We start from the raw sequence: 17110 nt of genomic DNA on the forward strand, positions 1-17110 counted from the left end.
CAATTTTAGATTTCGTCCAATGTATTTCCATGAACATGCATAATTTTCTCGGGAGGGGAAATGCCCAAAACCTATATATAATTGACCTTAACTCAAGAACTGCAAGACCTATATAAATGCGACTATTTGCTTCCATGAATAATTTCCTATAAGATCAATGTATTAATAACAATATTAAGAATATTTCAGTGAAATGGCTACAAAATAATGAACAAAGTTATACAGAATTGTTGGTCCTGTTAAGGCCAGTCGGGGCCTTCAGGACATATTTTTCCAGATTTGGTAATTTTGCTTAATAATACAGTTCTGCAAGGACATTAATATTACAGGAAATGAGTAAAGGAAGCCATTGGTCACATTTATATTTCCATATGTATTGAAGTTATTGCGATAATAGGCCAAAGTAAGAAATTTTTGCTATCCCCCCCAAAAAAATCATGCACATGGGGGAAAATAAAACCTATTACAATGGGTTTTGGGATCTCACATAATTATTGAACCCATACCTTTCCCTATGAGTTTGCGCTTTATTTTTTCAATATTTGAGCACAAACACTGCTAACTCAGGCACCGCTCTGACTTGCCTTAAAACCTAAATAACTTCACATTCTTCAGCCCTAAATTAATGGCTGCTATTCTGATTTATACACCCTGCCATTTTTGTTCTAGATTTCCTTACCTGTCTGAAATCTTGACAATAAACCATGACAAAGACAAATGTTATATTACTTTAAGATCCACAAGTTGTATTTTATTTTACATCTTCTTCCTCTATGCACAATAGTACATTAAATACAAATACATTATATACAACTTTTAAAATAATATAAATCTCTCGGTTGGACGGTTATTTAAGTTTACAGTACAAGATATAAGATACTTTGTAAGGGACGGCACTTCATATAATTTGTACAAAATATCTGTAAAATAACTATTAGAGAATGTATCATTTCTACATAAAGCTCATTTCCTAAATACTCCTCAAATACAATCCATAATCTTTTATTTTATATTGTTATCCATTTACTAATTATTATTATTACTTTTTTTTAAAAAGAAAATAGCAAAAGCAAATATGTGACACGATCTGGTCCATGGGGGTTAAAGGAGGCATTTTTTGAAAATTGAGTTACTGTAATTATTACATTACACATACAATAGGCTATCATTTACTGAAAACTCCAAAGGTCTAGCATACTTGGTTCTAAAGTTATGAAGTTTTATTATTTCTATTTTCTTATGTATTTTATTGTTTTTTACTCCATATTTTTACCTTTATCTCAATTTCAAATTTGCTGCCTTTGGCCCCCATGGACCAGATCGTGTCACATATTACATGTATACATTGACATTGTATAATTCAGAATTCTTTTCAGATTGGTATTTTTCTTACTTAATTCTGTTTTCATCAGAGCTATCTAGCAAATCAGAGTCCATAATGACTATCTCTCAATGAAATTCTGAAGTTAACAAAAGGAGTTCCCAAATATAATATTATCATATTCATTCCATTAACTGCCCATGCCCCTATAAGCACCCACCAGGTTGATATTATTAGCTACAATGCAAATCTGGATCATTGTCTGAAACATATAGCACACGGATGATGATGATGGATGAATATTTTGGGCCATTTTTTTACATTATGCAATTATGTAAACAATATAAAAAATAAGCACCCACCCAAAATGACTTTGTTAAGTGCCCTGTACAGTTAATGGAATGAATACGGTAAGCCTATGTATGTCACAATTAAGAAAAAAAATGACAATTTCGTATTATAAATAGTATATTGTAATTGATTAATTTTACTACATATTATATATAACTTATATATAAATCTCTCTGTTGGAATAGACAATCTGAGTACAACACAGATAACACACACTTTGTATGGACGGCACATCACACAACTTAGACGTAATATCTTGATAAACTTTCATACACTTTTAAAACCACATAGCCAATCAGTAAAGCTGTTAGAAACTTACCCTGAATGCATAAATATTATATAATTGCACATGTTGCACAAATTCTTGTACCAGTTGGTATGTGTTTGTAAAATTGATATTGGTCAAATTTTAAGTCACTTTTAGTATTTTGTTTGTTGTAAAAAATAGCAGATATTGCAGAAATTTATTGTTGTGTATGAAATAGGTTAATATATGCAGATTCCTTATTGCTCGGGAGATTTGACATGGTAATGCGCTGCATGTTAATGCATCTAATGCACTCCCGTTGCTGGGCTCATGCGTTGGACACATCAACATCTCAGTGTGCATGTATTATCAAGTACAATTTCTCTCTCAACAAGTGATACACATTTATTAACCTATCTATCATTAAGATCATGTTTCATTCCTATTGTGCCTAGACGGCTACTTCAGGCGGTTTACCACATACTTGCATAAATTTTTTGAAGGTTAAATGAAGCTAACTAATCTGATATTAATTTCTATTGCTAATTATTTACTAATTATCAGTTTCTTCTTTCAAAAAGAAAACAAACACACATACATTGGCTCAGATTAAACCTTTAGTAATTTGCCTCATTAAATAACAAAAGCTTTTTGCAATTTATTCTGTTTTCCTCAAAGAGTACCACAGAGATTACACACACGTTGTGATATGGACGGCAATTCATATTACATGGACGGAATATCTTGACTATAAGATTATGTATCATTTCTATATATGAAGCTCATTTTCTGACTATCCCTCAAACACAATCTAGCTCTTTACTTTCTACTGCTATTCATTTACTACTTTTCTATTTTTCTTTAATAAACACCCACCCATATGTGACCCGCCCTGACAAAACCAGGAACAAGTCGCTTTTTTGACATTTCATGATTTGAATAAAAATGTAACCACCAGACAATAAGCTTGAAAATGATACCAAAATTATATACATAGCATCAAAACTTTTAGAGATATGGATCATTTTGTAGATGCCTTGGTATTTTTTGCCAAATTGCTATTCTGAGTAATGGACCAATTAGTTCCCTGCCTTACATAGGATTGAATAGGGATTATCCTAGTTCTTATTTATTGATTAAATAAACCTCTTTTTAATAAGTTATTTCAAGGATTTGAAAGTCCACTTAGTCCCACATTCAAATATCATGAAATTGAGAATCACAAAATTTGATTCTTTTTTATGGGAATGTCATCTTTGAAGGCCTTATAACTCAAAAACATGTCTGGCGACTTGTTCTGGGTTTTGTGGAGCTGGTCACATATTTAAAAAAGTCCACCAATACATCCCATCATGTGCATTATATAAAAAAGTACCCAACAGTTTGGTCAAGCTAAAAATGTTCTTGATCACCATATAGCAGATCCAAGAAAAGAATCAAAATGTAATATTATTCATTGAAAGTGGGTGACCTGATGATTGACACCCTCCCCTTTATCCCATAATTAAATTTTGGCATCTGAAGGAAGCTTGTATTTTCCTCATAACTCCAGTAAAAGTTTCTGCTGCAGACGCCAACTTGAAAAAGAAGAAAACCCATTATCAATTCTTACCTGCTTGACCATATCAAACCACAGCATTATGTCAATTTGGCCAGTGGTAATGTTACATGGAATAAGAGTTTATCATAACTAGATTTTTCATAAACAAGCATCAGGCAACGTGTGCTGGAATTGTTTATTTAAGTGCCCCCCCCTTCAAAAACCTGGATCTGCCCATGGTAAGAATGATATCTGCAATCAATCCTAGGTTCCAGGATCGTGCATAGGTAAAGCTGTGCACATAAAGTGATATTACTCAAAAATTGAGGTATGTTAAAAGAAGAGGAAAAAAGAGAAGAATAAGTCTAGTCAGTACGGCAAGGCACAAATCAATCTACTATGGCAGCATTTTTGCAAAGTAAAAACTTGGTCGAAAATACCTTTCTATTACAGGATTCCATTGAAAAGCATCACAAGTGATTCTTCCTCTACAACTCATATAATTCTTCCAGTGGAATAGCTAGTGGGAAGCCCCACCCCACCCCCTCCAGCAAATTGTGACTATCGGTACATCACAGGTCATTGGTACACGACAGGACAATCTGCGATGTGTTTCATTCCTTTAATTGGCTTGTTTCAGTCCCAAAATTATCAAATGTTGGCACATTTAAGGACTAATCCAGCAAATTTTTTGGGGCTTTTGAAAAAAAAGTGATCTCTACCCTTTTTCCACATTTTAAATTCATGAGCAACCTTCGACAACAAATTTGGGGTCAACTGTTAATTATCACTCATCAGTGATATCATGCTTTTGTGTCTGTATATTCAACAGTTTGTTACCCCCCCCCACCCCATCCTTCTCACTGCCAATGGGTTCTTCTTTACAGGTGTTTCCTTCTCACTGCCACTGGGTTCTTCTTTACAGGTGTTTCTTGCTCTGTATCTCAATAGCTCTCTTGTAATCCAGGATGGCATCTTGATGACGTCCTAGTTTCCCCCTTACTTCAGCTCTCCTCTTATGCACCAGAGGATCATCTGGTTGAAGCTTCAAGGCTACACATTACAAAGACAAGAAAAGAAAGAAAATAGTCTCTATTTCTGTGGATTACTTCTCACTTCTTTTATAAAGTGTAGTAATGCAGAATGGTGTGTTTTTCTCAATTTGTTTTTAATTAAATGATTTCATACTTTTTATTTTCATTATCTTTCCATCCTCTCTCTCTCTCTCTCCCTCTCCCATCATTTCTCTCTCACACTCACTTTCTCTCTCATTCTCTTTCATTAACATTCCTTCTTCTTTCTACATGTACTCTCTATTACGTTTTGTTTCTTTCTTTCTTTCGATTTTTTAATTCAATAATGTATGAAAAAATAACTGACAAGAACTGCAATGAATTTCTGTTTAGAGAGTATGTCTAAATCCTTCAGAGATTGCCACGCGGATTAAAGGTGGCAAAACTCAAAACATTATATATTAATTATATATTTGAATCTGCAATTCTATATTATGTATTCAATTTAAATATTGCAATCAATTAGCAACTTACCCTGTGAATAGTCCTTCTCTGCTAGTTCATATCGTCGTAATGATGTGTAGAGATTACCCCTATTGAAATACACATGAGCTGACAGTGGACTTAGCTTGATGGCCTGCTGGAAGTCTTCTAAAGCACCACGAGCATCCCTCATCAACACCTACATGATGCAACAATATTAAGTTTGGCTTTAACAATAAATTATGATACAAATATATGGATTAAGAGTTTCTAGCGCCCATTAAAGAATCACTGCATATTTTAGCTACTGTAACAAAAGAAATTAATTTGATGAAACAACCCAGAATTTGATTTTAACCTTTGTGCTTGTAACTTGAGAATCAGTTATCACAGGTAAGTCAAGCGATACTTTTGTGTGAATCCTTATGACCAGAAGTATACTTTGGGGGTGGTTTAAAACAAAATTTAAGTAATTCTGAGCTTTGAGCACCACAAGAAAATTGGTGACATTTTTTTGCCATAAGAGGAAGAAGAAGAAGGAAAAAAAAGAATGATTTATAGTGTGCTACACACAGACACAATGCCTAGACGTTGATCCACAAGCCTCAGCACACTTTACAGAAAAGCTACTTTTACAGAAAAGCTACTCTGACAAAATTGCTACCCCCCCCCCCCTCGCTCCAAAAATACCCTCCCCCTATGGTAATTACCAATCTATCAGGCTCATCCAAAATAAATATTAATTTGGTAATAAAAGGTGGTGATTTCAAAAGCTTGTGATTGGTTCTGGTCAAACCAGGCAAGATTGATTTACCTTTGTAATGGCTCTGTTGAGACAGGCAGATTCATCTCTTGGATTGTGATCCAATGTTTTGCTGTAATATTCATGTGCCTGTGAAAAAGTGAATTATGCATTCATTTGTTACAATAGGCATGACAATAACATAAGATTCTAGAAGCTCTCTTCTATCAGGGCCAATGTAAAGTAGCGAGATCGCATGCTAAACCGTGAACTCCTGGTGCCATAACTTCATCGTCAAGGACATATCTCACTATACTTTACATTAAGAACCATCTGAATATCAGCAGAGCATTGCACATGGAAAATGTAGAACTCAAGTATCAAAGTTACGTTTTTCATTCGCAATGGAAGTGGATGCAGCATGGACGAAAAAAGATAACAGACCAACTCCAAATAGTCAAAGTCTCAGCATCACCCGATAATGAGGGCCGATTGTTCCATGAAATGCAACAGGCGAAACTGCTACGGACGTACCGCATATTTTTAGGGTCATTCACGTAAACGCGACTGCATGCAACGCTGGTGTGATTGTTAGTCACGGCACAATCGAACGATCGGCCCTCATGAATATGCGAGAATTCACAGTATACACAGGGACTTTGACTGGTTGCGAATAGTCTGTAATAGTCTGTGGGTTGCAGTATGTAATTATCTCATTTGTTTTCATTTTCTTGTCAATGATAGACTATGTATCCATATTCTGCCTGTTACAAATTAGTATGTACATATAATGACCAAGAAGGATAACCACTATTCCAAGATCTGTATCCACTATCATTGCACATGGAAAGCTTAATCTTATTATTGGGCTATTCCAGTTGAAATCCATACACCCCCTATGGAAGACATGACCTTAAGCTTCCTCACAGGGTGTGTAAATTTCAATGAGGGGTTACCTGAATTAGTGACTCCATTTAAAATCTACACCCCCTGGATAGAACATTAAAGCAATGTCTTTCATAGTGGGTGTATGAACTGCAACTGGAACAGCCGATTGTATATCTAAGTGATGATATACTGACCTGCCTAAACTGTCTGTTATGAAAGTAGACATTAGCTGCATTGAAATATGCCAGTGCATATGTAGGATCTCTCTTGATGGCTGCCTGGTAATCCTTCATAGCATTATTATGGTCCTGCATAAACTGATTCACAACACCACGATTGGTGAGCAGCTCTGCTGATGCTGATAATTTGATGGCTTTATTGAGGTCTAGGAATGCTGCAAAGGTGTCACTCATTTGGAGGCATACGATGGCTCTTCCTTCCAAAGCAGGATGGTAGTCTACAAGGTTGAATATAAATCAAATTATTTTAAAAAGAAAACTCATTTTATATAGCACAATTACATAAGATTGTTGTGCTTCTGCAGAAAGTCACTGCCCACTTAGGCCTGGGTGCTTAATCTCGCCGATTAACTCTGCGGCGTGCCCGAAACCCAAGCCGCAGACCCACGCCGATGCGCCTATGCTGAGAAATAAAATACTGTTGCGATATGCACTAACAAAATGTGTGTCTGACCGATGAAAAGCCATGTTCAGTCACCCGTTCATCGGCTTGATCGGCCCAACTGCTACATTTCTTAACCGCTTATAACACTTGACAACAATACCCTTACAAATTAGTGTCCTTGAGTGCGTTGATTCTTTGCCGGATTATATCGACTGATCCGCAAATTGCTCATGGTGAGTAAACTCAAGTAAGTACTAAAATAAACATTAATATCAAGGTTTTGAGTAATGAATGGCAAACCGCAGAGCAAGAAGATGGCAAGATGTTGCGAACTCGATGCCCATAACTGCTCGCGATTTCGCAACCAGGGATATGGCTACACTATATTCATTCGTCGGCATACTGCGGCTTGCTGCAAGCCGCAGGAGAGCCATCGAAATGCTCCGAGACGACGCAGAGGTAATCAGCGAGATTAAGCACCGGGGCCTTAAGCCCAAGATACATCTTATAATCCATTAAGCACTATTCAAGGACATAATGCTATACAGGCTCAGAACCCTATTCAGCCTACATATAAATAATCATTGCAGCCCGTATCAGCTCTTTGATTCTCATACGGGTATACCATGACAAGTAGCAGTAATTTCCTTGTCCCTGGGAATTTCAAGCTAGCACAATTTTTCCACAAGAACAGAATTCTGACACTATGTGATGCCCGAACTCGTACAGCTATGTACTCATGCACCAGAGTCTTGGGACTTACTTATTAGGCTATCTGCTTAAATACAATCAGCAATAATAATCACACAATTAGGCCTATAGTTGAGTGAATGTTCATATGTGTTGATAGTTAAAATGGCAATTAAGGTTTAATCAGTTATTCAACACAAAAATAATGGAGACTAACATCAGGTCAATGGTGAAGTCAACACCTTTACAACATCTCTGTGGAGTTCTCCTGATGAGGATGTGTGTCTTCAAGTCGAAATATTCAAGTTAGTCTCAATTATTTTTGTGTTGAATGACTGTTTAAACCTTAAGGGATCTAAAATGAGCGTTTATTGCCTTTCGACAGTATTTTTTGTGGGACATGAGGGCACCTCAGAACTATCGAATTGCATTCTGAATACGAAGCATGTCTCTTTGATATCAAATAATTTTCATTTTGTGAAAATCACAATATAATACAAATTTTATGACAAATTATAAAAATTTGATATTTTTCAAATTATTGATATATAGCAGTCCTCGAAGTAAATTATATAAATCTAATGATATATTCTTAAAGTGTATGTAGCAGGGAGGAAAAGCCGACGGTCAATTGAAAATTTTGACCTTTCATTTTGAAGATATGGATTTTTTCCCAAAAAGACCTTATTTTTGTTTGGTGTTTTGGGAAAAAAATCCATATCTTCAATACGAAAGGTCAAAATTTTCAATTGATCGTCGGCTTTTTTATCCCACCTACATACACTTTAAGTATAAATCATCAGATTTATAAAGTTTACTTCAGGTACTGTTAAATATCAAAAATATCAATTTTTAATGATTTGCCATAAAATGTGTATTAAATTGCGAATTTCAAAAAATAAAAATATTTGATATCAGAATGACATTCTTCGTATTCAGAATGCTATTCGATATGTCTGATGTGCTCTAATGTCCCAAAATAAATACTGTCCAAACGTTCATACCCCAGCCCTTAATAGCAGACAATTATAGTTTCAATAGAAGAATATCTTATATTGTGTGATTTTCTCTACTTCATGTTTCTTTCTGGAATTTTTGTTTCTATGTTTGGTTAATGTGTTCATGTATACCACTATACAATGCAGATGCAACTTACTTGAATTAATGTTGAGACATGCAGTGAATTGCTCCCATGCTTGCTGATGTTTACCACATACTTGCATATTATACGCCAAGTTAACACGTGCTGGAAGACACATCGGATCCAGGTGTAATGCTCTCTCATAATCTCGCCTAGAATTCATGGAAATGATACAAGATGACAATATTAGAAAGTATAAACAAGATCGCCATTAACCTGCGTTAATGATTGATTGTGACAATCCTTTTAATAATTATCGTAAGACTTGTTTCCACTCATAGTTATTCTCCCAAGGTCACTAATGATCAGTCCAACCTCCCTTATCCAGACAATTTGATATACGGTATATCTCTGTTATCCAGCCATGTGACCTTCATAGGAACCCATGTTTTTTATGAGTACTTTAATCATGGACTAAAGGGATACAGACAAACTCCAAACAGTCAAAGTATCAGCATCACCCAATAGTGACGGCCGATCATTCCATGAAATGCGCCAGGCAAAACTGCTACACATGTACCGCATATTTTATGGTCTTTTGCATATATAAATGCAAAGACACACAACGATCTATCACATATATGCTACGGCACACAAAGCTAGCGTGATTGTTAGACATGGCACAATCGAACAATCGACCCTCATGAATATACAGGAACTTGACTGTTGGAAAATAGTCTGTATTAGTCTATGACTTTAACACTTTAATTTCATACTCTGAATTATTAATATTATTACCCATATTGAGGCTTTTGTTGTCCCAATTTTAATATTCAGACATTCAATACACCAGTGCCCTTTGCCGAATTTAAACCTTACCTTGCCAAGAGATTGGTGAGCTGATGTCCATAATCCATGAATGCATTGCCTCGACTTATGTAAGCATCCAGGAAGAACGGGTTGTTTTCTAATGCTCTGGTGAACACTAGGACAGAGTCTTCCAATTGGTTTAATCTACAGAGAAAGCAGTTAAATATGCAACATAATAACATAATGGATTAACAGAATTCTCTTGCAAATCACCTGAAATCAGAGCTTTGCAGAATGCAAGAAAGTTGTGAGTGCCTAGACTGATGCCCTCAAGTCATCTGGGCTGATGACTGTAAAATTTACAGGCAAATTTTGCTTGAGACTCAGCACCAGATGGAATGATTGTGCACAGTTGTGTCCAAGTCTTGACCTATGTTTGCTATTTGACACATGCCACAAAGGCGTGTCAAGACACGGGTACATTGGGCTACTCCAGTTGAAATCCACACACCCCCTATGGAATACATGACCTTAATCTTCCACACAGGGAGTGTGGATTTCAAATGAAGTTACCTGAATGAGTGAATCCATTTGAAATACACACTCCCTGTGTGGGAGATTAAGGTCATGTCTTCCATAAGGGGTGTATGAATTTCAACTGGAATTGCCCATTGGAAGTCTTTATAACTTACTTGTGGCAGCACAAACCCAGTGTGTGTCGAATCTTTGGGTCTCTAGGGTCCTCCTGATAAATGACAAAATATGCATCAATTTTAAAACTTTGCGATGTTGCATCAACATACAACAGTATGCATGTTTATCTAAATATGTTACCTAAATTATTAATCATGAAAGTTCCTTGTATCTGTATATACTAATATATGACATGATCAAGGGGAATGAGTTGGATGTCGCTAATATTGTTTTTGAGTTATTCGCAAAAACAGTGTTCAAATTCTTTTGTTTTACGTTGTTTTCAGCCATTGATAAATTGTGAGTGGACACTACGAATGAGCCGTAAACTCGGCAAATTGTATTCTGAGATACACTGCAAAATGTGCCGCAAGTTGTATTCATAGGTGTCTCAATTAGGCGCGACATGTTTCTCATTTGATAGCGTTTAAACCAATCAATAATCCTATTGCTGAAGAGGATAATAATCTTTTACATATAAAATCATTAAATAGTTCTAGTCTTTGTTTGATTTGGCTAAATCCTGTTCAAGTAATGCGTTACAATTGCATTGTATTTTGGCTGGGTATGTATAACCAACAATAAACAATGAGAGGACATTCCTGTACCTCGTTGACTCGGGGATGATTTGAAATGACCGCAAATTATGAATTTATTACCAGCAAAGTGGAAAAAGAGACACATATAGAACCGAAAAGGGTACCATTTTGTTGAAGGAGCAGAGTTCAACAAACCATAACCCCGCTTCTGGATATCGTTTGAAGTCAAATGATATACTATTTTAAAGCTTATGATATATATATTCTAAACACGAAATAAAACAAAATTGACCAGGGGCCGAGTTAACGGCCGATTCGTAGTGTCCAGTCACAATTGTCCATAACTCTCTAACCAGATGTTTGATTTTAATGGGGTTTAATCAAAATGTATTATTCATAAACTGCCAGGAAATGATGCAAAAAACTTCTAATTGAAAATTGCTGACATGTGACTCATTCCCCTTGATCATGTCACATATTTATTTTTAAAGTTCATCTGTGTTGGTATAAATCATAAACTTTTGATCCAAACACAAGGAAATGATTCTTACCTCAGAATTTAAAGATGGAGTACCATCTGAATATTCTGAGATAGAAATTATTTCCTTGTGCCTGGCTCAAAAGTTGAAATCAAAATCAATAGCAGTATTTGTTTAATTCTTTAAAAGATTCTGAAAGCCTCTAAGCCTGAAAGCCTTTAAGCTATTTCTCTCAAAAAACAGAAAGCACTGATTTGACTCATATCAGCATTTGATTGTTGTGCCTGATAAATGCTAAAATGCTATTATACTATACCTTGGCTGCTTGGCTAAAGTCTTGTTTAGCATTGCGATAATCTTTCTGGGCAAAGTACATCAGACCTCGGTTAATCAACACCTACAATGAGAATAATGTGATAGCTATATATTATACAAGCTATACTATAACATAACAGCTAGATAATAAGACCTGAAAGTACACCATTGCACCATGTTTTCATATGTTGTGATTTGAACGCCACCATGTATGATTTCCAACAATTTTTAATTTTGTTATTCTACCAAATATGTTGAATAAAATTTGTAATAACTGTCAGGAAGGATTTCTGTCCATTGGAAGATGAAATATTGAGGTAAAATTTAAAAATAAAAAACACTGGCCGTTGTAGAGCTCCATGGGTGACTGATGTTGTCATTGCGACATTAATTCAAAATGGATCTGTTGTGTTACAAATACAACAAATTTGGCAGATTCCATTTTGGAGTAAGTTACTTGGGACATGTGTAAACATTCCAAATATGCCAAAACAATCAGGTTAACAAAATATTAAACAATTTCATATCAAAAGACCATACATTATGGCTTGAAGCAGGCCAAAACATGTATTGAATAAAGATAAGCATTGAACATACAATGCTCTATGCATTTATATGCAAGAGCCACAAAAATAAATCCATAGATATGTCGTCTTTTCCAAAGGTTTCTCTGGGTATTCAGTTATCCTCAATACACCTAAAATTAGATCACTTCCTTAATCCTGCACCATTTTATTTGCACCACCTTGATCCATTGAGCTATTCCATTTAAAATCCACACCACCCCTGTGGAATATTTTTGTTGGAAATATCTTGAAGGGGAGTATGAATTTCAAATTGAATGAATTGGGCAGCTCCATTTGAATTTCATATATCTTCTGAGAAAGATTCAACCTGAACCTTTCAAACAGGGAGGGTTGAGTTTCAAATTAATGTTTGTTAATGTGTTAAGTCCATTTGAAATTCATACTCCCCCTGTGGGAGATATTTCCAAAATCTTCCACAGGGGTAGTGTGGACTTTACATGGATTAGCTGAATGTTTATTTATTTATAAATAACTACATGATTTCACCATTGCTATTTGCAGGGGAAACTAGAATTACACGGTTCGTAATTAAGGTGGTCCCCACACAAAGGTGTGTATATAACAAAAGGTTTGTAAATACAAATAATATGCAATATGCAAATAAGCTCATGGGGAAAAAATCAAAACATTCTTCTTAATCAGCCAGAATCCACAAACAGTCACTTCAATTATGTAGAGTATGCTAACCTTGAGTGCATTTTCTTCTCCTAACATGAGAACTATCCCATAATCCCTCAGTGCTTTCCTATAATCCTTTGTAGTATGATAGCAGACAGCCCTGTTGAAGTATGCCAATGAGCATGTGTTGTCGATTTCCAAGGCTGTGCAGAGATCTTTGATGGCTAACTTGTAGGCTTGGATGTAATACTTCAAAGCTCCCCTGCAATTATAAAAACACAGCATGAAAAGAGCAAAATTAACTAGAATTTTAAGTAGCACAGTGGCTTAACCGTTAGGGCTTTCGGTTCATGATCACAAGGTTGTAAGTTTGAATCCTGCTAGGGACGTCATGTTGTGTCATTGAGTAAGATACTTTATTATCTTGCTTGTTCCACTCCACTCAGGTGTACAATGGGGAACTGTTAGTGGGGAGTCATCCAGTGCTGTTAATATTGTTGGCAGCTAAGTGGAGCAATTATCCTAGTGGCAGCAGAATAAATGTAAAGCACTATGATATCAGCAGAATAAATGTAAAGCACTATATCAGCAGAATAAATGTAAAGCACTATGATATCAGCAGAATAAATGTAAAGCACTATGATATCAGCAGAATAAATGTAAAGCACTATGATATCAGCAGAATATATGTAAAGCACTATGATATCAGCAGAATAAATGTAAAGCACTATGATATCAGCAGAATAAATGTAAAGCACTATGATATCAGCAGAATAAATGTAAAGCACTATGATATCAGCAGAATAAATGTAAAGCACTATGATATCAGCAGAATAAATGTAAAGCACTATGATATCAGCAGAATAAATGTAAAGCACTATGATATCAGCAGAATAAATGTAAAGCACTATGATATCAGCAGAATAAATGTAAAGCACTATGATATCAGCAGAATAAATGTAAAGCACTATGATATCAGCAGAATAAATGTAAAGCACTATGATATCAGCAGAATAAATGTAAAGCACTATGATATCAGCAGAATAAATGTAAAGCACTATGATATCAGCAGAATAAATGTAAAGCACTATGATATCAGCAGAATAAATGTAAAGCACTATGATATCAGCAGAATAAATGTAAAGCACTATGATATCAGCAGAATAAATGTAAAGCACCATGATATCAGCAGAATAAATGTAAAGCACTATGATATCTGTTTGAATATATACTGTTCTAAAGGTGCAATATAAAATAATGCTTGCATTATTTATTTATTTTTTAAAACTAACTGCCTTCACATTATAAAAACATGAATATGTAACTTTTTCAAACTACATGTAGTTATTCCAATTACATGTTAAGCCACTTACCTTGGCTAAAATGATAATATGACCATGTAATTTACACATGAAAATGAAAGTTTCATCAACATCAAAGGTGGTAACCAAATTATTCAAGATTTTTTTTCTTTTTTGGGGGGGGGGAGGCTTAACACAATTAACAATAACCCTTCTAAAGTTCTTAATTTGTAAAGCATTGACAACATGCTGCATAAGGATGCACAGAATTGTGTCTTTTCTTCAACATCTTTGTTGTGTAATCCAAAGGGATTTCTAATGCTCTTGCTTGTATGTCATAAATTCAGGTGTTTGTTTTTTAGATTATTGATATTTATATAATTGTATGTCTGTTGTATGTAAAGATATCTGTGTTTCGTGCTCAAAAATAGTAAAAGATTGTCATAAAAATATAACATGTAGAAATTGCAAGGGATTTGTTCACAAAAAATGTACTAATCTAAAACCGAATGAAATTGACGCCTGAAATGTAATGAATGGACATGTAATAAATGTATTCAATTGGTAGAAGAAAATACTAGTATTGATGATGATAATAACACAGATATATCTCAACTCATTAATGAAACACATATTCCAAATATAGACCTTAAGAAATATGATGATATGATTTTTAATCCATTGCGATTTGGAAGTAGTTCTAGAGACAAAGATGATGTTGCTAATGTTAGTTGTAATCATGAATGTAATTATACCACACCTAGTCAATGTTCATTCCTTAAGGAGGGCAAATTAAATTTTATGAACATTAATATTAGAAGCATGTCTAAAAATTTCGATAAAATGAATGAATGTGTTAAATCTGTTAACCATGATTTCACCATTATAGGCATTTCTGAAACACACTTGAAAGATGAACCACATGACTTTTACAAAATCCCTGGATATAATTTTGAATATACTAATAGAGTCGGAAAAGAGAAAGGTGGCGCAGGTATGTACATTTCCGACAAACTTACTTATAAGCTACGTAAAGATTTGAGTAAGGCAACATCAAATTATGAGTCATGTTTCATTGAAATAGAAAATGTAAAAAGTCGCAATATTATTGTTGGTGTGGTGTACAGAGCTCATACAGCGATAAACTAATTTATATTAGATATAGACCCTGTCTTTCAAAAAATAAACACTGAAAAAAAGTTAGCCTACGTTATGGGTGACTTCAATATAGATCTCCTGAAAGTGGAAAATGAAAAACCTATTCATGACTACTTAGATTTAATTTACTCTTATTCCTTAATGCCAACTATTTACAAACCGACCAGAATAACAGAAACATCTGCTACATTAATCGATAACATATTAACGAATAATGAAAATATTGTACAATCTGCTATTTTAGTTACTGATATAAGTGACCATTTCCCTACTATCTTGTCTACAAATCTAGATGTATCAGATATTCCGTGTAAAAAGGCAACATACAAAAGAGTACACAATAACTACAATATTAATAAGTTAAAGAACAAATTGGCTAATGTTAAATGGCAAGAATGTCTTGATAATGTTAATGCAGATGATGATTATAACAAGTTTATTGAAATATTTAACAATGTATATGATGAATGTGTACCATTGAAGAAATGTTCAAGTAAAAGAAAAAAAGACCCAAGATCACCGTGGATAACTAAAGGGCTTTTACGTTGTATAAATATGAAAAATTCTTTATATAAACAGTATTTGCAGAATCCAAATACGGAATGCCTCCAAAAATTTAAAACCTATAGGAATAAACTGCATGGTTTGATACGCAAATCTAAAAGAAACTATTTTTTTTTTTATTTTGAACGGGCAAAAAATAATATGAAACAGACGTGGAAAACAATTAATAGTATTATTGGACGTGGTAAAAATCAGCAAACTAAAAATAAATTTAAGACGGACAATAATGACAATACTGCTACTATTTTAGATCCCCAAGAAATATGTGATCATTTTAATAAATATTTTGTGAACATAGGTCGAAACTTGCAGCAAATATTCATAAATCGGGAAAAGACTATTTTGATTATCTAGATAATCCCGTATCTAGTAGCATGTATATGAAACCTATTATAGAACCAGAAATTATTAAAATCATAGATAAATTCAATCAGAATAAAAGTGATGGTTGCGATAATATTGGAAACTTCATTATCAAAAGGGTAGCAAACGAAATTGTAAAGCCACTTGCCTCAATTTTCAATCTTTCTATCACAACAGGTATTGTCCTCAAAAATTAAAAGTAGCAAAGGTAATACCAATCTACAAAAAAGAAGACGCTGAAGTGTTTTGAATTATCGCCCAGTATCGGTATTGCCTTGTTTTTCAAAGATACTTGAAAGATTGGTTTTAATAGATGTATTGCTTATATTGACAGTCATAAAATACTTAATGATAATCAATTTGGCTTCCGCAGCAATCACTCTACTTATATGGCCATTATACATTTAGTGGATAAAATTAATAATGCGGTAGAAAAAGATGAAACTACTATTGGAGTATTTTTAGACCTTTCAAAGGCTTTTGATACTATAGACCATAACATATTAGCCCACAAATTAGAACACTACGGATTCCGAGGCATTGTACTGGACTGGTTTAGGAATTACTTAAGTAACAGGAAACAATATGTATATTATAACTCGTGTGAATCCAAAATGAAAGATATCATATGCGGTGTCCCTCAAGGTTCCATATTGGGACCTCTACTATTTATACTTTATATAAACGATATTGTTAACACATC

General features: G+C 34.4%; 1 protein-coding gene across 1 annotated transcript in view; it reads right to left on the bottom strand.

Moving 5' to 3' along the window:
• Positions 1-4357: 4357 nt before the first annotated feature.
• LOC140160127 (uncharacterized) overlaps positions 4358-17110 on the bottom strand; it is a 75723-nt gene continuing 62970 nt past the window's right edge. Inside the window, exons 43-51 of the mRNA XM_072183405.1 lie at positions 13091-13283; positions 11818-11898; positions 10483-10535; positions 9860-9994; positions 9056-9192; positions 6780-7042; positions 5770-5847; positions 5007-5154; positions 4358-4512 (exon numbers count right to left, since the gene is read on the bottom strand). Coding sequence (XP_072039506.1) covers positions 4379-4512; positions 5007-5154; positions 5770-5847; positions 6780-7042; positions 9056-9192; positions 9860-9994; positions 10483-10535; positions 11818-11898; positions 13091-13283 — 1222 coding nt within the window. The 3' untranslated portion in view covers positions 4358-4378. The remainder of the gene's footprint in view (positions 4513-5006; positions 5155-5769; positions 5848-6779; positions 7043-9055; positions 9193-9859; positions 9995-10482; positions 10536-11817; positions 11899-13090; positions 13284-17110) is intronic.

This window comes from Amphiura filiformis, chromosome 9 (genome assembly GCF_039555335.1).
Source record: "Amphiura filiformis chromosome 9, Afil_fr2py, whole genome shotgun sequence".
NCBI classification, from domain to species: domain Eukaryota; kingdom Metazoa; phylum Echinodermata; class Ophiuroidea; order Amphilepidida; family Amphiuridae; genus Amphiura; species Amphiura filiformis.